At 36.8% G+C, this 21,198-nt stretch overlaps 1 protein-coding gene across 3 annotated transcripts in view; it reads right to left on the bottom strand.

Moving 5' to 3' along the window:
- Positions 1–21,198, bottom strand: part of PPP3R1 (protein phosphatase 3 regulatory subunit B, alpha) — a 66,959-nt gene that overhangs the window by 4,079 nt on the left and 41,682 nt on the right. For all 3 annotated transcript variants that reach the window (XM_023618419.2, XM_023618420.2, NM_001309345.1), the window contains 3 exons: positions 6,845–7,021; positions 5,737–5,796; positions 4,384–4,568 (listed from right to left, as the gene is read on the bottom strand). In XM_023618419.2, coding sequence (XP_023474187.1) covers positions 4,384–4,568; positions 5,737–5,796; positions 6,845–7,021 — 422 coding nt within the window. The remainder of the gene's footprint in view (positions 1–4,383; positions 4,569–5,736; positions 5,797–6,844; positions 7,022–21,198) is intronic.

Genomic DNA, 21,198 nt, shown 5'->3' with positions numbered 1-21,198 from the left:
TTCTATACATTTATCACTAATTCAAACCCAAACTTTTGTTCTAAATACAAAACATATTATGTAACGCTATCAATTTTATTGTCTTGAAATCACTCCCAGAGCTTTCCCACCTGCTCCAATCGAGGCCTGTCATCTCTGGATCTCCCTTAACCATCATCCTGGAGATCTTCTCTCTCATGTTGGATCGGCTTCCTGGATCCCACTTTATCTTCCTATTTCATTTACAACCTTATTACAGTGGGAACACATCCTCCTGTAGTTTCCAAAAGAGGAGGGTCTTGCATACCTGAAAATGTCTTTATTCTTCCATCTAGTTTAACTGAGTTGGTACAGAATTCTAGTTTGGAAATAACTCTCTCTCATAGTGAAGGCAACGCTCCACTGTCTTGTAGTTTCCGGCTCTTCGACTGGGCAATCTGCTGCCATTCTGACTCTTGAGTCTCTGCATGAAACCCCTCTCCCCGCCCTTCCACCTCAGCTGTTTGGAGTCTGCGGAACCATCACTTTGTTCCCACTGTTTAAAAATTTCACGACAACGTGACTAGGTCTACATCATTTTTATATACTACACTAGGCTGCTGAATAAGTCCTTCCAGTCAGGAAACACGTTACTTTTGATTTATTACTTTCTGATTCATTTTTGATGATTTCCTTCCTTCTATGTGCTTTCTGGAAGGCCCGGCATTCAGGTGTTAGACCTCCTAGAATGGATCTCTAAATTTCCAAAAGCTCTTTTATATATTATCCAATTTTTGTTTCAAGGATTCAATATATTACATCCCTGAGGATAATAATGACAGAATTTTGTTTTACTTTTAAAGTTTTTACTAGCCATGTATAAAACCTGTGTCTCCGCACTTCTTTTCTGGGGTTGGCTTCATCTTTACATTCCGAAATCTTACAAGTTTTCCTCTCATGTCTGCTGATCCTTGGTGCTCTGCTTCTGTGGAAAGGGCACTGCACATGGTGGGGCTGTTGACTGTGGGCTATACTTTTGAGCGACGTGCTAAGACCACTGCTTTGGAGGTATCCGATTTCCCAGAGAGGGCTCTCTTCCCGTCTCCTGACTGGACGGTATATAAACCTAGCTGCCAGAAAGCCAGATCAGCGAAGAAGGCTGGAGGCGTCAAAATGCAAATATGGTTATCTTCACTTAATTCCCCAACACACACGCAGCCCCGTCTATGCAGCCCCGTCTATGCCTCATGTTTCCCAGCCTAGAGACTCTGCTTCACTCTCTCCAACCTCCCACTGACGTGCCGCAGAGTCTGAACAGAGTGGGGAAGGAGAGCCAGTGTTCTGCTTCTTCGACAGACTTGAAGCAAGTCTCCTGTTTTAGGCCTCACCTTCACCCCTACTTTCGGTTATCTTGTGCCACCAATTTCTGAGCCTTTCAGGATTCTGCAATCAAAAACTAGTTTGCTTCTCAGCTTTCCAAGCTGACAGCTGAGATTTCATTCTTCCTCCTGTCAGCTAAGTCGCTTTAGTTACTTATAAGTTGCCAAAGTGAGCTGCTATCCTCTCTGCTGTTTACTTTTGTCCTTGGTGGTTCATAACTTTTTTTTTTTTTTTTTAAAGATTTTTTCCTTTTTCTCCCCAAAGCCCCCCGGCACATAGTTGTATATTCTTCGTTGTGGGTCCTTCTAGTTGTGGCATGTGGGACGCTGCCTCAGCGTGGTTTGATGAGCACTATCGTGTCCGCGCCCAGGATTTGAACCAACGAAACACTGGGCCGCCTGCAGCGGAGCGCGCGAACTTAACCGCTCGGCCACGGGGCCAGCCCCCATAACTTTTTCTTTTTAATATGTTAAATTTCATCAGCATTTTGGGAGGAAGCAAAAATAAATACGTGTGTTCAATTCACCAACTTTAATCCTGTCACTCATCATTTGTAAGTTTTATTTGTATATGTTAACTATTCTGAAAATTTTAAAGTAGGTACATATAGTATGTGATCTTTTAAAATAACTTTTCCCATCTCGTTCACTGTTACGGCTCAAGAAATCAGAATAAAAAGAAGTCAATGAAGCCCAAGTTATGGGTTTGATCAATGTTTAGGAAAGTTGGTTTAAAACACAAAATAAACATTTTTCTTTAATTACTGGACGACGCCCCTCAAAAATACAAGTAAAAGTAATTTATCACAAATATTGGAAAATGGACCCAAAGCTTAGCATATGTGTTCAGTGTAAATAGCATTATTTCTATACCCAAAGATGTATTTTAATTTCCTTCTACTGACAGGTGATCTATATGTAATTTTAAGTTACATTTTATATTTACTAAATACAAATGGTCTTCTTTTATACACCTCCTTTCCACATCACTCCAGCCAAGAGTTTTCCATTTTGTTTTGTTCCCTCATGTGTTAGGCTTTCTTCTTTTCTTTCCTTTTGAAAACTGGCTGCTATCTATGACCAATGCCACTCCACAGGAGTCCGTCAGTGATCTTTGGCAATGGTGAAGGAGGAACGGAAGGGAGAACAAACACCTGAAGCAGCACCAACTGACAACAGATCAAAGTTTCAAGTCTCAAGCCTAACGCCCTTCCAGAAGACCCAGCCTAACGCCCTTCCAGAAGACCCAGCCTAACGCCCTTCCAGAAGAACCAGCCTAACGCCCTTCCAGAAGAACCAGCCTAACGCCCTTCCAGAATAACCACCCTAACGCCCTTCCAGAAGAACCAGCCTAACGCCCTTCCAGAAGAACCAGCCTAACGCCCTTCCAGAAGAACCAGCCTAACGCCCTTCCAGAAGAACCAGCCTAACTCCCTTCCAGAAGAACCAGCCTAACACCCTTCCAGAAGAACCAGCCTAAGTCCCTTCCAGAAGACCCAGCCTAACGCCCTTCCAGAAGAACCACCCTAACGCCCTTCCAGAAGAACCAGCCTAACGCCCTTCCAGAAGAACCAGCCTAACGCCCTTCCAGAAGAACCAGCCTAACTCCCTTCCAGAAGAACCAGCCTAACACCCTTCCAGAAGAACCAGCCTAACGCCCTTCCAGAAGAACCAGCCTAAGTCCCTTCCAGAAGACCCAGCCTAACGCCCTTCCAGAAGACCCAGCCTAACGCCCTTCCAGAAGACCCAGCCTGTTCTTTAAACTAGAGCACCACCCAACTTTTCAAAACAAAATGCAAAGACAATAATTCCCTTGAGATGAAGGAAGATACTTAGGAGAACGTGAACTTCTACTGAAAATGCCAAGGAGCCACACTCAGTCCTTAGATAATGCACAGCCAGGGCCATTTGCTTTTCCTTCTGTGGTCTAAATAAAAAACGAAAACAAACGGAGGAGGGAACTCTTCCTATAGAAGCATCCAGTCATAACTGAAAAACTTCCAAACTTTTCTTTGTTATCTTTGCCTCTCCTCTGGATCCTCCACTATCTCTAGCTTGCAGTTAAACTCCTTACAGCACATCAAAAAGTTCACGTCTCCGCGTTAGGGGCAGAAGGAGAGAGGAGAAGCTGAGTGGCTGTGTTCCTGTTTGGAAGCAACGAGCGGTAGCAAATCCCTGAATCTAGTGTAGAAGGGGAGTAAACTGGAGGCTAAGCTGTTGCCCCAGTTTCCACCTAGAGTTAGTTTTCTGGGGATCCTCATAACCGTAGTCCTCCCGCCTCTGCAGAGCCCTTGCCCCAAAACACACAAACTACCCATAAATAGTTTGGAAAATGAGGGGATTAAAAAAAAGAAAAAAACCTACCATTTACACTGCCTAGCTGGTGAGTTTAAGACGGACAGGGACTCGATTCTGTTTTCCTTATGAAACCAACCTTCTGGATACCTAGCTGAAACTCATGAACACATATTTCCCACAGATGTATTTTCAAACTTTTTTTTTTTTTTTTTTTTTGGTGAGGAAAATTGGCCCTGAGCTAACATCCATTGCCAATCTTCCTCTTTTTGCCTGACCTAACCTCTGTGCCAACCTTCCTCTATTTTGCATGTGGGATGCCTCCAAAGCATGGCTTGATGAGCAGTGTCTAGGTCTGCACCTGGGATCCAAACCTGCAAACCCCAGGCCACCAAAGCAGAGCGTGCAAACTTACCACTTCACCACCAGGCCGACCCCTCAAACATTTATTTTTAAATGAACCTTAAGAATGTAACCTAGTTGTAATTTGGAGGGCTACTAACAATAAGTGAAAGTGACTAGTACAATTCTTGCAGCATTTTATCAATCACTAAAAATATTAATTTTTGAGAATAATAACTAATTGTTAATTATTAACAATTAACATTTCAAAACTTGGAATATAGGGCAATTAGGCAAAATCAAATATATAAATTTCTAGTGCAAAATAACTATAAGGAATTCTATTATGTGGTTTTTTTAAATGTTTTAAAAATATAATTAATGAAGAACAGAGCTCTTTTGTACTTACAGCACAGAATTCTTCAAAGGATATTCTTCCATCTCCATCTTTATCTGCATTTATTATGGTTTTGTCTACAATTTGCTGTAACTGTGTATCTTTCAGATTGTTCCCCACCATCATCTTCAGCACCTGGAAGAGTTCCCCATTGGAAATATAGCCATCTTTATCCATGTCATAGATACGGAAAGCAACTAAAAAAAGAGTAAGGAAAATCAATGGCAATTATAAGGCAATCACAAGTGAATACTTTCAACGAGAAAGAAAACAATTAAGTTGCCAAGCATCTAAACTTGTAACTATGAGGATGGCTCCTTTCTACATATAGATGTTGCCTTTAGGTGCAGTCTAACATGGTTTGTTAAGCGTGCCGGGGCCAATTAGTGTAGTCTAGGACAAGTTACTTAACCCTGCTAGGCTTCAGTTTCTGCAGTATAAAAGTGGGGCTAGGGGCCGGCCCAGTGGCACAGCAGTTAAGTGCCCACGTTCCACTTCGGTGGCCTGGGCTCCGCCGGTTCGGATCCTGGGTGTGGATCTCTGCACTGCTTATCAAGCCATGCTGTGACAGGCGTCCCACACATAAAGTAGAGGAAGATGGGCACAGATGTTAGCTCAGGGCTAGTCTTTCTCAGCAAAAAGAGGATTGGCAGCAGATATTAGCTGAGGGCTAATCTTCCTCAAAAAAAAAAAAATTAAAAAACAAAGATTTAAAAAAAAAACTGGGGCTAATAACAGTTCCAACCTCCCAGGTTCTTCAGAGTACTGAATGAGATAACACATGTGAATTGCTTAGAACAGTGTCTGATGCACGGCAAAAACTCAATAAAAGAGCGATTGCTATTAATATTACTCTCCTCTGTAAAGGATGTTTGCATATGTTCTGTGCCTCAGAGAACTCTTGTTGAATAAAATGTCTCTCTAGTTAAGAGTTAAATAATTTTAAAAGGTATCAGATATTCCCTGTAATAGAGGCTGCCTATATAGACCAAAGGGGTGGACTTCCAGCTAAATATTTCTGAATACAATGTGTACAAACTAAGTCAACCTAGAACATTAGAACATTTCTTCCCACTTTCATCAAAAAATCTCTTATTCAAGACATGAGGTTTATACGGCTGTTTTCAGTAGAAGGAAAGTCTATTTTCTCTCTATCCAACTAAAAAGCAAGAAAGACACACTGTTAAAAAATACTAGTTGCAAATGTCCTAAAAGGATTTTCTCCAGAATGTAAAACTTCTGTGATGTGTATTAAGGATCTAGAATAAAAGATATCTTTTAAAATATGTTAAAAAGAGGTTATAATGCAGTATGGGGTAGGGTGGCATAAGAGGGAAAATGAACTCAATGAAGAAAAATACTTACACCTCAACTTCTGTTCCTTATCTCCTTTGACACTGAACTGAGAGACCCCCTCAATGAATTCTGAATAAGAATAGAAAATGTTTACAAATCAGAAGTTTTCACTTTTTACACAGAAAAAAATATATACCCAACACACGCAAAAATCTTACCCACAAAAGGATATTTTCTTGCTGCAAAACAAAATATTACTAGCAGTATTTAAAACTGAAAGTGCCAAATTTGAAACTTCCAACAAACAAGGTTTTATACATATATTTTTTGATTTGAACTTGGAGTTCTCTAAGGTCAAATCAATTTGAATATTTATTAAGTACCACAGAGCATAACACTCAAAAATATATGCTTTAAGATATTTAACTCTTTCTTCTTGAACTATGACTAAAAAAGGGGGGCCTTACAAAAAAGACAATACATTGTTTTGCCAGAATAAAAATAATTTTGGATATTTGGTTCCGAAATTCAGAATCATTTAAATAAACTCTTGAAAGTTTCATGAAAATGATTTTTCTTCACTGCATTCTAAACACTAAATCATAATCAGTTTTAGCTCCCTTCACTTATAATTCAGTTCCTAAAACTAAAATAACAAAATTTTTTTATGATTCCCCAGTGAAACGAAATATTTGAAGTAGAGAATCAAATATAAAATTATCATGTTAATATTAGCAAAAGCACTACTGTCTTTGCAAAATCTCGATTAACTAAAATAAACTAATCCTTTCCACGATAACGCTCATCCTTATTACTACAGCTTATTTTTTATTGCTGACTTAGTATTAAGTCTCATTCTTTAAAAAACGGTTTTCAAAAATGCAGTTTCTAAGTTTCCCTAAAGTGAGACTAATATTCTAAAAACAAAGTTACTAAATCTCTTTTTAGATTACATTCAAGGACAATCTGATCATTTATGAACCAAAAAGTAGAAGATCCTAGTTCATTAAGGTTCATATACCACAGATTTTGAGATTTTAACAATCTATTATTATAAGATCACCAATAAAATAAAGACGTGTAAGAAAAACTAAATTTTTCAGACATTTTCATACAAAGATCTGTAAGAGTACTCATAAATTACCTAACCCATGATGTCAAAAAACGACTTTCTTACCTTTAAAGTCTACTTCTCCATTCCCGTCTGTGTCGAATATATCTATTACTCGTTGTACTAAAGGATTCTGTTGTAACTCAGGCAGAGACATGAATTCTTCCACACTCAAAGAACCAGAATTGTCCAAATCAAGCTTCTTAAACCTCTTTCCTAGCCTTTTAATTTCATCAGCATCAACTAAAAGCAAACAAAAACAGACAGCAAGATTTACAAAATGATTTTATGGTAATTATAGGGAAAGAATCCAGCAGTTCGCCAATGGTTTAATTTCCAATTTAATTAAAAGAGTATACATACTGTTAACTAACTGTTTATAACCGAGAAAGTACATCATAAATATTTTTATTTGGTTACCTTTTTGTTTGCCAGCACCTGCCATTACACACAATCAACTGTATGCTGAGTACCAAGAAATTACAGGATTGCCAATGCTAAGCTGATCAAGGAAGTCAGGTGGTTCCTCCTAGGCAGGCTAAATCACTCTCTGTTCTGAACCAAAGCACCTTGACTTTCACTTATATTCTTAAATTTTAATTTACTTTATTTCTAATAGTTCATGGTTCGAAGTTTGAACATGGTTCGAGGTTCAAAGCCTCTCTCCCACGCTACCCTGTAGAGAACCAACTCCCCTCGGTGGAAGCAATGTTGCCAGTTTCTTGGATATTCTTCCAGAGATAGTCTTTGCATGTACGAGCAAATAAAACACAGCTTTTACTTTCTTTAAACAAAAGAGTCCAGCTAACAAAATTCACTTTTCAATGTTTTAAAGACAAAAAAATAACTAAACAACTTAAGAAATGTTTGCATTAGTTTGTAGTTACTCAATAAAAATAATGCAGTGTCAGGCCTCTTACAGTATGCATTCTTGAAAAAGGTTTTTCTTTATTTTCTTCTAAATTACATTACTGCTTTCATTCCTTTAAAAAATCAGACTAATTCATATAAAAACTTCTGATCATGGATTAATAGAAATAACACAAATATATAAAAAAATTAAATACAATCAACAACTTTTTAAAAGAAAATTAACAAGTCAAATGTTATAGTGCCCATGAGTATACATGTATTATTGCCCACAATATTAGAGACTGAGACTGCAAACTGTTTTGAAAGTCCAAATATATGGCATCCTCATTATAACAGCTTAAAGTATATATTTTTAAAATATAAAATTACGTTAAAATGGAATAAGAAATATAATTATCTGCACTACTAAAGTAGAGACTGCACAACTACAAGATGTTGCTCTAATATGAAATAGTTCATATGCAACTGATAAAAGGGAGCAATGTAAGGAGAGCCAAGAAATGTCACTGCTTCACAGGGATTTTTCCTGGTATGTTATGAAGACATCAGGGGCAAATTTTCTCAAACTAAAGAGAAAAGTCTTAATAAAATAAGAAAACCTCAAAAAAAAAAAAAAAGGTGAAAACAACAAATGCCTTCCTTCAGAGAAAATAACAGCAAGTTCAGTGGCTTCAAGAACCCCGAGGCTTTCCAATACTGTCACCTGGTGAAAACTAAGGGTGCAAAGGAATAAGCTGCAAAGAAAATTTCTCCTGCCTATCACCTCTCCCTCCCACTGCTCCCTAAAAAAGCAAAAGGTGACTATACACCCTGGCTCATTATTTTTCACAAAATCACTTTCTAGTGAAGCAGATGCCCTCAAGACTCCGTACCTCAAAACAGGAAGCACGAGCCCCAGTTTAAGCCTAATAAGTAAACAGCTATGTGCTTAGTATAAATGCCAGAGGTAATCTGTGCCATTATTGTTTCTGTTAGTACTTGTTACAAAGCTGCATCATGAGTGCTGTACCCTACAGATATTTTTCCTAGACGTGATTTTGCAGCATGTGAGGTCTTCCAGGAATGCATATATTGTATTATAGCAAAAGTGTCTTTATATTAATGTAATGATTCATCTAAACACCACTTCAAACAGCAAAATACCCATATATATTTTTTTCAAAACATACACTTCATGAACACATCAACTGCATAGAGCATTTTACATTAAAGAATATTCCTTCTTTAATGGAACAGATGGTAAAAGCAAGCTGTTCAAATAAACATTATTTTCCAATTTTCCATGATGAAATTAGATACTCTTACTCTTGGAAGGAAAAACTTAATAAATTAAGTCCCACAAATGCTTTTCATTTACTTATTTACACGTCTCTCCCACCTCAGAGCAGAGTCTGTGACTTTTTCATTGGTGTTCTGTACACTGCATACAACAGGTGCTCAATATATCTTTTAAAAAAGTACTAATTTTAAGTGTTTCAGATTTAAAACTTATTGATCAAAATGCCATCAGTAAAGTAAAACTCTACTTATCTAACCAGAACAGTTTCTCAAAGTTCAGATTTTGCTGAAGGCTTACCCTCTCCATGCTTGCCTTAATCTTACATACCTACCAAGGATCAGTTAACTAGTTTTTTCTGGCAATCTTGAGTTTTGCCTTAGTTTACAATCACAGACCAAGAAGGTGATGAGGAAATTAAATATAATAGATCACTAAGGTAGACTACGAGTGGAAAAGGAAAGACAGTGTCTCCACAAACAGTACCTGGACGAATCAGGATCATTTCATTTAGCAACAGCTATAGAGTGTGTCATTAATGGAAAAGAGGGAAGGGAGAAACAGAGTGCCATAATATTTATGGACACTACCTGTTAGATTCCATTTATTGAGGCTGGGACATGAATAACAGCTTAGAAAGTTCCATTATGAAACTGAAACTGAGGTGCTTGAAGGCTTAAACCCCACTAATCCAGAAGACAGCATGCTACAGTCTTGATGAATAAGACATATTAAGAATAATAAAGATGAATCATAAATCAAATAAATATATTTGGTTCAATCCATTCTTCTTTACACTGCCAATAGTAATCTTTCTAAAAGGCATATTCAACCAAATTGCTAGCTCTTTGCTTAAAAGTTTTTAGTGGCTTCCTAACACAAACAGGATAAAAAGTCTAAAGCTCTTGACAATATTTAGCATCAATTTGAATTTCCATCTTTCTCTTCCCCCATTATCTTTATTTTAGCTACAATGCTCTTGGCACAAATCTTCTACAGCATAAATTTCATGCGTCTATTTCCTTATAAACCCTCTGCTACAATGTCCTTCCCTGAACTCTCCATTTATGAGACTCCTATCAATTTTTCTGTGATTAAAAAAGTGGGGGAGGATGTTAACTTTATATACTGTAGTTATTAGTATCATTAACTCACTTTCTGGCAAAAGCCCTTAAAGCAACATTTAAAATCCATTTGCTTTCTTTTGCTTTACGCATCTTATGAAATATTATGTAATAGTTGATACTTATTCTGGTTGAGTAGTTAAAACTTTCTTCAAAGGCAAAGCAGTGTGCCAGTGATCACGCTTTAACCTGACAGTAACTGGCTTTTTAAAAAGCCCCTGAAGTATGACTTAGAGGAAAAGAGCTCCATCTCATCTTCTCTTCATCAACATTCTCACAAAGCCCACGGAGCCAAAACTCCCCCTGAGCTTCTTTAGGAAGGCAGTATGCTTTGAAAGAAGGCAGTATCTATTCTCCAACCACCCATTTATTTCCTCCTTTCTGTCCTGTCCTTCCTGCTTGGATGACAATGATGAGTAAGACACAAGACTAGATTACTCAGTACTTATTATCTTGTTGAGGCTAGCTGAGCAACTGGAGGAATCTGTACCTAAATAATTATGTTTCAAGACAGCTAGCTTGGAAGACAATGCCATGAATATTTCTTAAAGCCAAGATCTAAGATAACTAGCTTTCAAAAACAAATGATAAAAACAGTTCTGTTAGGTATGGAACAAAGTGACTTATTTGGTCATTACTGTCACCAGAGAAGCAGTTATTCAGTACTTTCACTTGCCAGCACTGCCGACTAGATATGTTGCAGGATCAACCACAACCTAAAGTATAAAACAGGGTCTCAATCCTTGAAACATCAGCACTTACCAATCTCCTACAAATCAGGCACAGATCTCTGAAACAGATCAAATCCATCTTGACAGCAGCATTAAATGTTTCAGATCTGTGCTTAGTTTATTAAAGAACAAATTCCAACTTTTGGCACCAACTTTCATCAAAGATTTTTTCTAGTGCTTAGGATCACACTCTTAAAACAGATGGACAAGGGAAAAAAAACAAACCTCACCCTCTTGACTCATCTTGTGACTCAGAGATACTCTTTTTCATATGTTCTGCCAAGTTGAAACATGTTATTTTTCCACTTTTTGTAAGCATACCTTTGAGAGGACTGTCTTTTTTTAATAGTTGAAAATGCCTACATACTCAATTTAAATTATATTATACAAAGTATTAAAATAAAGAATCTTATAAAGTTATATACATAGTTCCCTAAAAAGCAGATATTTTAGCCTGAGTTTTAAACAGTTACTAATATGGAATTGATGAATTGCTTACAAGGAAAACACCAGATTTAGCTGTTGAGACCTCACCCAGATCAATGCACCTTGAGTGCACTCAAGGATAAACCTAAAATCTAGGTGGTTACTTATTTTAACAAGTGATGTCACATATCTTATTAATATTACCACATAAAATAATTAAAAATTTGCTTTTAGAGAGCTCATGTTCCCATAGTAAATTTTAATGAATATTTTCAACTGGACATGTTAATACTAGAGCACTATAATATTAATAGAGATGGAAGGTTGCATATTGATTCATCACTCTCTCACATGAAGAAATATAACCATCTCCCTTTATCAGATTTTTTTTTCTCATTTAGAAAAAAGGAACGTAAGGGATTCCCAAACAGCAGAGAAGAGATCTAGGGCTCTCGCTCTTAAAGCAGTGTTTCTACTACATACACACCAAGCTGCTACTCCACTGTTAGCGTTAAAAGTAAAAGCAACCTGAGGTATAATAAGCTCTTTTAAGTGATTTTGAGGCTTCTCAGAATGAAAGGGAAAAGAAATAAGCAGAATGATAGGAAAATGAACTCTCCTCAAGTTTTAGCCAATTTCCAGCAACTGTGTAGCAGTTAATGGCAGTAAGATTATTGCTCTTTCAGAAAATTCTAATAGTCAGTTTATAAATAACTTTGTTACCTATTAGTCTATATATGATTAACAACAGAAACAAAATAAAGCAAGCCCTTTCAAATCCTCCTAGCAACACTATTTTGAACAAAACAACTAAATGTAATGTGGGATTCCTGTTTGGAAATCTGAAAAAGAAAAAGGAAACTTTTCAAACGTCACCAGTTTTTTCACTAAAATATGTAGTTTAACAGTCTTATACCAATGTCATTTTTTGATTTGGATAACTGCACTGTGATTCTGTGAGATGTTAACAGTGGAGAAAGCTGGGTGAGGGATATTTGGGAACTCTCACATTGGCCCTGAGCCAACATCTGTTGCCAATCTTCCTCTTTGTTTTTCTTTTCTCTCCAAAGCCCCAGTATACAGTTGTACATCTTAGTTGTAGGTCATTCTAGCTGTTCTATGTGGGATGCTGCCACAACACGGCTTGATGAGCAATCTGTAGGTCCGCGCCCAGGATCCAAACCTGCAAAGCCTGGGCCACCAAAGCAGAGCACACAAACAATCACTCAGCCATGGAGCCAGCCCCTGTTACTGTGGTATTTGCCTAATGATGATTTTCTCTTTCCCTCTTTCCTTCTACATTAATTGGAATGTTCCTGTTAAAAACAAAGCAAAACATGGGGCCAGCCTGGTGGCATAATGGTTAAGGTTCATGCAGTCAGCTTCAGCAGCCCAGGGTTCACAGGTTTGGATCCCAGGTATAGACCTATACACCACTCCTCAAGCCATGCTGTGGCAGTGTCCCACATACAAAATACTACCACAGATGTTAGCTCAGAGCAAATTTTCAAGTAAAAAGAGGAAGACTGGCAACAGATGTTAGCTCAGGGCCAATCTTCCTCAACAACAAAAAGTCCTTTCTCTATTCAATTAGTCACATCAGCATGGGTTCATTGGTATTTATTTTATTCTATGGGTTAAAATTCAATAATGTCATTATTTGCTAGTCAGCTTGTTCCAACTTTGGTCTGTTGGTACTATTTTAGATTGGCTCCTGTGTGACCTTTCAACAATCTCCATTTTGAGCACTTCCTTAATTTGTGGCAGCATAAAACCTTCCAGCCTCATCCTGAATACACATAAAATTTCTAAGAAGAGATTCTTCCATCTCTTTTGTATAGCAGGATATTTAGAACTGTACTATAAAATGAAAACTATAAGGAAAGATCACTCTAATAAGCAATCTCAGAATCTCCATCTTCAAGACATTCTGGAAAGAGCCATCAGACACGACAAAATTATCTATGGAGAAACATGTATTGAATAACTCTTATAACGGCTACCACAAAAATAAAGCTTTATAGTGTTGTCAACAGAAGATACTGGGTAGTTTTTCTACATAAAGGTTATACTTAAAAGTTTTAAAGTCTTTTGTAAAATTCATTTCCTACAAAGGTAATGACAATTATTTTCACATTACTAAAACCCACCAGGGGGCGCAATAGATAATCACAGACAAAAACCATAAGCAGCTCCAAAAACCCCAACATTTTATAACGACTTTACGTATAGACTGTCAGTTTAATATTTATATGCTGACAGAATAGTTTGACAACAGAACAAAACAAAGAAAGCACCCTATCAATATTATGAGAGAATCGAAAAAGTGTATTACAAAATATGGACACAGACATTTATGCTGTGCCCTTTCTTACAAACGAAGAACTTTCACCCACTCAAAAGATCTAGATTTTAAGAGTATATCATAACTTTCTAATGCAAGAGGCAACGCCTGCTTTTGGTGTTGCTAGATTATAATTCTCATATACTTTAAAAATTATTAGGTAATTGTCAAATACACAAAAGCCAGACATCACCACCAACAAAAGAATTATCAAGTCGTAACCAAAATGCTAAAAAAAAAAAAATTTTAAACCAACTTTGAGCAATAACTGACATTCCAAAAATGCATTATTAAACACACAGTTCCAATGGTTTTGTATCCACGTATGTAAGCATCACTACAGTCAAGATAAAAGCACATTTCCATCATCCCAAAATGTTCCCTTGGGCCCTTTGCAGTCAATCACACTCACCCCACCCCCCTCCATCCCCACGGACTCCAGGCAACCACTGTTCTGCTTTCTGTAACTAAATTCCGTCTAGAATTTCATATGAACAGGATCATATTTACTCTTATGTCTACTTCTTTTTCTCATCAAGTTTTTGACATTAATCCAATTGCTTCATAAGTCAGTAGTTTGTTCCTTTTTATTGCAGAGTAGCGCAGTCCATTGTACGGACATATCACAATTTGTTTATGCATTCATCCGTTAATAGACATTCCTGCTGTTTCCCGTTTGGGACTATTAGGAATAAAGCTGCTAAGAATATTCATATATAAGCCTTTCTGTAAACAAACGTTTTCCTAGAATTGCTGGGCCGTAGGGTGAGCATATGTTTAACTTTCAGAAACTGTCAAAAAGTTTTTCCAAAGTTGTCTACCCTTTTACACTCCCACCAGCAATACAAGAATTCCAGGACCTCCACATCCTTGTCAACATGTGGTACTGTCAGTCTTTTTAAGTTCAGCATTCTAGTGGGTGGAAGCAGTATGTGATTATGGTTTTAATCTGTATTTCTCTGAGACTAATGATCTGGAGCATCTTTTTCACGTGATTATTGGCAATTCATGTATCTTCATGTGTGAAGTGACTGCTGAAATGTTTTGCTCTTCAAAATCGGGTTGTCTTAAAGAGTTGTGATACTCTCTGCACATTGACTGGCGTGAGCCCTGTCAGGAAGAGGTATTGAAAGTGTTTTCTCCCAGTCTGTAAGCTGCCTCTTCAAGGTGTTTTTTTAAAGAGCGAAAACTTCCAATTTTGACAAAATCTGTTTTTTTTCTTTTATGTTTCACATTTTATGTGTACTAAAAATCTCTGCCTATCCTGGTCGTGAAGATTTTCTGCCATGTTTTCTTCTAGAAGATCTATAGTTTTAGCTTTTATGCTTAAATCTATGACCCATGTTAATTTTCATACATGGTATAAGAAAGGGTAAAGGTAAATTTTTATTCCATACAGAAATGCAGCTATTTCGTTGAAAAGGCTTGCCTTACACTGGTATCTTTGACGGTTTTGTCAAAAATCAATCAACTATACAAATGAACATGTTGTACACCTTAAATTTACATAATGTTATGTATCAAATACACTTCAATTAAAGAAAACTGACTTTATATACATGTGTATACGTATATATGTGTCTATATACCCTCTATTCTCTTCCATCGGTTTGTCTATCTTATGCCAATACCACAGTCTTATGTTTTATAATAAATCTTTCCATCAGGGAGCACTGTCCTCATACTTTGTTTTTGTTTCAAAACTGTTCTGACTCTTCTAAGACCTGCAAATTTCCATACGGACTTAACAATCTGTATAGTAATTTTTACAAAAAGCCTGCTGAGAATCTGGTTGGGATTGTCTGGAATCTACAGGTCACTGAGCACAACGGACACCTTAACAGCATCAGGTCTTCCACTGGACCTCTCCCCGTTTACTCAGGTCTTTCTAAGTTTCTCTCAGTGATGCGATGAAATTCAGTGTACAGATCTTACATACATTTGGTTAAATTTATACCTGAATATTTCATTTTTTATTTTATTTTAAATGGTATTTTTGTCAATTTCACTTTTCAATTGTTCACAGCCATTACACAGAAATTCTACTGATTTTTGCGTATTGTCCTTGTATCATCCTAACCCTTGCCAGATTAACTTATTATTTCTAGTAAATTAGGATATGCTGTATACACATCCATGTCATCTGAGAATAAAGATAACTTTACTCCTTCTTTCCAATCTATATGCATTTTATTTCTTTTTTTTGGACTTAATGTACTGACTAGAACTTCTTGTACAATTTTGAGTACAATTGGTTAGAATGAAAAGCTATGCTTTTTTCCCAGTGGAAAGCAGTCTTTCATCGTTAAGTAAGTACGATGTTTGTCAGCATTTTTGTAGGTGCTCTTTAGGGTTGAGGAACTTCCCTTCTATTCCTAATTTGCTATGAGTATTTATCATGAATGGGTACGGAACTTTGTCAAACATTTTGCTACATCTATTGAGAAGATCATGTTTTTTTCTTTTATTCTGTCAATACAGTGAATTACAACTGATTTTTCCAGTTAAAATCATACTCCTGGGACAAACTATACTTGGTCATGATTTACTGTCCTTTTTACATATTGCTGGATTTGACTTACAAATATTTAAGGATTTTTGTACATATGTTCATGGTGAATATTGGTCTATAGTTTTCTACAGTGTCTTTGGTATTGCTATTGGTGTAATGTTAGCTTCTATTTTCTGAAGGAATCTGGATTATGACTGGTATTTTTTTTTTCATTAAAAGTTTGCTAGAATTGACCAACAAAGCCACCTAGCCCTGGAGTTCTCTGTGGGAAGATTTTTAAATAAGAAGTCAATTTCACTAATAGATATAACGCTATTAAGATTTTCTATTTCTTTTTGTGTCACTTTTAGATACTTGTTTTTCAGGGAATTTGTCCATTTAATCTAAGGGATAGAATTTATTGGCATAAAATTGTTCATAATATTCCCTTGTTATCCTTTTAACATCTGTAGGATCTGTAATGATTTCAGTTCTCCCATTACTGATAATGGCAACTGTGTCTTCTTTCTTTCTTCTAGAATGCTCCTTCAAAGTGAGAAAGCTATGTGCAACTTCCTCCTACCTCATATAAAAGATATAACCAAAAATGACCCGCCATACCAGAACTCACTCAGGCAAATGAATGTTACCCAAAGATGTCACAAAAGAAGGGGCACACTTATAATGATCCTAAAAATACATTCTTAGAACTGTTTTCAGAGCTCACTGAGCTTAAGAAGAAAATCTGTCGCAGAAAAGCCATGTAACATCAAGGGTTACAAGAAACCTGGGAGACGAAAAATTCAAGATAAAGAAACAGACCCAGAGAGTTAACTAAGTGGCTCAATGTTGTAAAGCTTGATGGCAAAGCTGGTATCAGGATTTCTTCAAATGCTTTCTAATTTCTTTTCCTATGTTAGTTCCATCTGAAGACAGCTTGGGCTAAGAGAGACTCAACACTGCTGTTCCTCAACCTGCATTTCTTGGCAAATGTGTAGAAAAGGGAACAATAAGAATGTTCCCACTCCAGGTACATAACAATCGAACCATGTATTTCTAACACGTTCTCCAACTTGTGCATTACTGGTTTTCCTGCTGAAAGTGTTTGTATTGCTGTTGTTTTTCTCCTTTTGGTTTATCTACATCGTAGTTAAAATCAAACGGCAATACATTATTGAAAAAACATATATTTGTAAGATCATACAAACACATCTTCAAGTTTTCTCACTGTTATTAATAACCCTAACCCTGGCTTAAAAGTCACACACTTTTTTTTTTTTTTTAAACCTAAGTGTAGATTGTGTTGGTCAGTAACATCTTATTCAAAAGATGTGGCTCTCAAAGGTTTCTATTGTTCTTTAAGCCAAATCCAACCCCAGCCCATTCCATCACATTCTCCAGGTTTTCCTCTTATCTGTTCCTATGATATGCAGTATTTAAACATGTTAGTTGTACTTTTCTTTAGCTTTGTACCACTCCCCACCCCCAACTCCAGAAATAATATGGTATTTTCACAAAAGAATGCATATTCAAGAGTCTTCTTTTACTTTCAGCACCACTTATTCAAGACTTATTTATGGCTGCTCCAGAGCTCAATCTGGTTCATCGCCAAGAATGTCATACTGCATCCCCAGTCTGTGTTTTTTTCTTATTGACTTGCCTTTTATCTTCACATTAAGAAACTCCAGCACAGAATTTATAGAACACTTTTTGCTTTCTTCTTGAAGACATTCTTCACAGACAATTCTTGCTTCTTGCTCTAATTTGAACCAACTGCTTTCTAAGCCTGTATGCAGTTGTTATCCTGAGACTGTCACTGGGATCTTAAGAGATTTAGTTCCTTGGATCTCATCTCATCTTCTTCTTTAACTTCTATTTCATTTTTCTGGGTACATATTCAAGAAATTATGAAAGGTAAATTTTCCAAGTCCTTAAATTTCTGGAAAAATCTTTAATTTGATCTCACACCTGAGTAATCATTTGGTTGGTATCAAATTCTGGATTTAGGAACTCAGAACTTTGAACGAACTGCTCTATTGCTTTATAGTATCTACTGCTGCTGCTAAGAAATACACTGCCAGTAAATTCCTCCTCTTTTTAGGCAACTTTTTTCCCCATCTGGCAGCTTATAGGATTTTCTTTTTATTCTTGGAACTACAGAAGAAGTTGAGACTAAATGCAGATTTTTTTTTCTGCTTTTTCTCCCCAAATTCCCCCAGTACACAGTTGCCTATTTTAGTTGTGGGTTCTTCTAGTTGTGGCATGTGGGACGCCGCCTCAGTGTAGCCTGACAAGCAGTGCCATGTCCGTGCCCAGGATTTGAACCGGGTGAAACCCTGGGCCACCGAAGCAGAGCACATGAACTTAACCACTCGGCCACGGGGCTGGCCTCAAATGCACATCTTTTTCCATCAAAGCTTCTTGGCTATCAGAATGCTCTTTCAATCAGAAGATTTGATTTTTCAGGTGAGAGAAATTTTCTCCTACTATTTCACTGATTATTTTCGCTTCTACTTTATCTAACACATCTCCTGAAATTTCTTTTAGACAGATGCTACCATCCTCCATATTTGCTCCCCAAACCCTTCTTCTCTTGCATACTTTTCCATATCTTTTGCTCTAACATTCTGAGTGAGATCCAAGAATTTACACTTTTGCTAAATGGTTAACTAAGCCTTTCACCAGCTAAAGTAACTGACTTCTACATACTAGCTACAAAATTATTCAAATTTGTGGCAACTTTCAAATTACTGTCATGGTTCATCGCTGAAACTACAAATTTTTAAGCACTGCCACAATATCAAAATCTAACAGTATGGATAATGAAAAGAAAGCTAGCTCTTCACACTTTTCTTAAGACTACTTGCCTAAAAAACTTGAAATACTTAGAATACAGTAGACAATCCAGGGATTAAAAAGAAAAAGGTACTGTAACAGCAAAACAAGGTAACAACTCAAAGTCTAAGCATTCGAGTTCATGCATTAGACTTTAGAAAACGTTTCATCTCTCTCTGCATAACTCAGCTCTAAAGCTTTACTGAAAGAAAGCAGAACATAAGTAATTATCAGTGGACATGGTAAAATAAATTAGAATTCAGGATCACTAAGTTACTAAGTAAATGATAAACTATGGCTGGTAGATTGTTTAAGAAGCATGACTTATGTAATAAATTTACGAAGATTTTAATCTAAAGTAACAAATGTACAAGTCAATTTCAAAGAATAGCATAAAACTTTTCTTATAATAAATAGCATTTTAGGAAAAGTGTTTTAAAATATTTTTACCTGTTCATATTCAAAATTGAATTTTTACTGACATTAAAAAGCTCTCTTCCAAAGATTTCTGAAATGATGAATAAAGGTTTGGGAGTAAACCAGAAATTACTCTTTAAAACATACATTATTTAAAAATTGAAGTGAGTTAAGCTGGTCCATATAAGAAAGGAAACATAAAGGAATGCAGAAATGAAGGAGGAAGTCAAATTAACTTTAGATTAACTTTTTCTCTGAAAAAGTTTTCTGCTTCACAACAAAGAAAAACCCTAGACTAAGTTAAGAATATGACACGTAAACCAGCCTGAGACAACCTGATTGTGAGCAGAAATTAACAGCACAAAGTCAAGTCAGTATCTCTACACTGTCAAGTCACTTGTAAATATTCAAACCAGAAACAAAAAACTGCTTGCATATGAGACTATCTGCTCAAACTGAGTGCAGTTTCCTAATGGCTAAAGATGTCTTCAAGATTTCCGGAGATAGGACATTACACAAAAGGAAACACTCCTACAGAATCTGCCAAGATCTTCTTGGGGTCACTTTCCAATGAAAGAGACCCGAGAAATCTTTTTAGATAAAAGACTTATTAGTCTTTCATATACATTCAGTCTACAAAATAGGCCCTGTGTTTACAAATTCTGTCAAAACCTTTCAGAATATTGGTTTTATCAACAGTAAAAATAAACTGAATCTGATTTTCCACTCACCCTTTCAACTGTGCCCCAATCTAGTCCTCTGCTTAAACGATCTAAAGTGGTATCTTGCACTCACTCTTCCAAGCTATGATGCCAAGTTACAATTAAGGTCTCAACTTTGAGCAAATCACACCAAAGAGTACACATTTCCTAGCCCAGACAGGCTGGCCAACAAACAGAAACAGTCACAGTGGCCTAGAAAAAATTAACTAGATAAAAAGCAAGCATTGCGGCCAGCCCGGTGGCATAGTGGTTAAGATCACGCTCTCTGCTTCAGCGGCCCAGGGTTCATGGGTTTGGATCCTGGGCGCAGACCTACACACCACTCATAGAGCCATGTTGTGGCAGCATCCCACATATAAAACAGAGGAAGACAGGCACAGATACTAGCTCATGGACAATCTTCCTCAAGCAAGAAAAGAAAAAGGGAAGATTGGCAACAGATGTTAGCTCAGGGCCAATCTTCCTCACGAAACAAAAAAAAGTGAACATTGAATTGAGAAACAAACGAAAAATCAAAGAATACCTACCTATGTCTTTGACAAGCCCACTTTTGCCTAAATCGTTGATGTAGACAAACATAACATTAATCCTGTAAGAGTTACTAGAAGAGGCTGTAGAGTACTGTGATTAAAAATATGACTCTGGAGGCATGACTGCCTGGGCTCCAACCATGGCTTTATTATTTTACCTACTGCTGTGTGACATTAGGCCAAGTATTGAAGGTCTCTCTGCCTCTTTTTTCTCATCTATACAATGGAGGAAAGTAATAATACTTCTCTCAAGAGGCTGTTGTGAGGATTAAAAACGTTAATGTACGTGAAGTGCTTAAAATAGCGCCTGGCACATTTTAAATGCCATATAAGTACTTAATACTATTTATGAAAACAAATGGGGTGACTGGTTTTCCTAAAGGTACAGCCTTTAAAACTATCCAACTAGTCTCTACAGACAAGCTCCAAGCTCTTACTAACTTATTCAGTCAACAGACATTTATTCAGCATCTCCTGTATGCAGGCACTGCACTTAGGCTTCCACTGACAATGCCTCAATTCTTTTGTTGGTGAAAATTAACTTAAACAGTCTCTTATTATTGAAGCTTGCTGTGTCACAAGCCATATTTAACTATAATTAAATAATTATTTCTCCTTGATATTACTCTTAGTTACTTCCCTTTCATTTTC

Source organism: Equus caballus, chromosome 15 (assembly GCF_041296265.1).
Source record: "Equus caballus isolate H_3958 breed thoroughbred chromosome 15, TB-T2T, whole genome shotgun sequence".
NCBI lineage: Eukaryota > Metazoa > Chordata > Mammalia > Perissodactyla > Equidae > Equus > Equus caballus.
The sequence above is the reverse complement of the archived record's forward strand: the minus strand, read 5'-3'. Positions and strand labels throughout refer to the sequence as shown.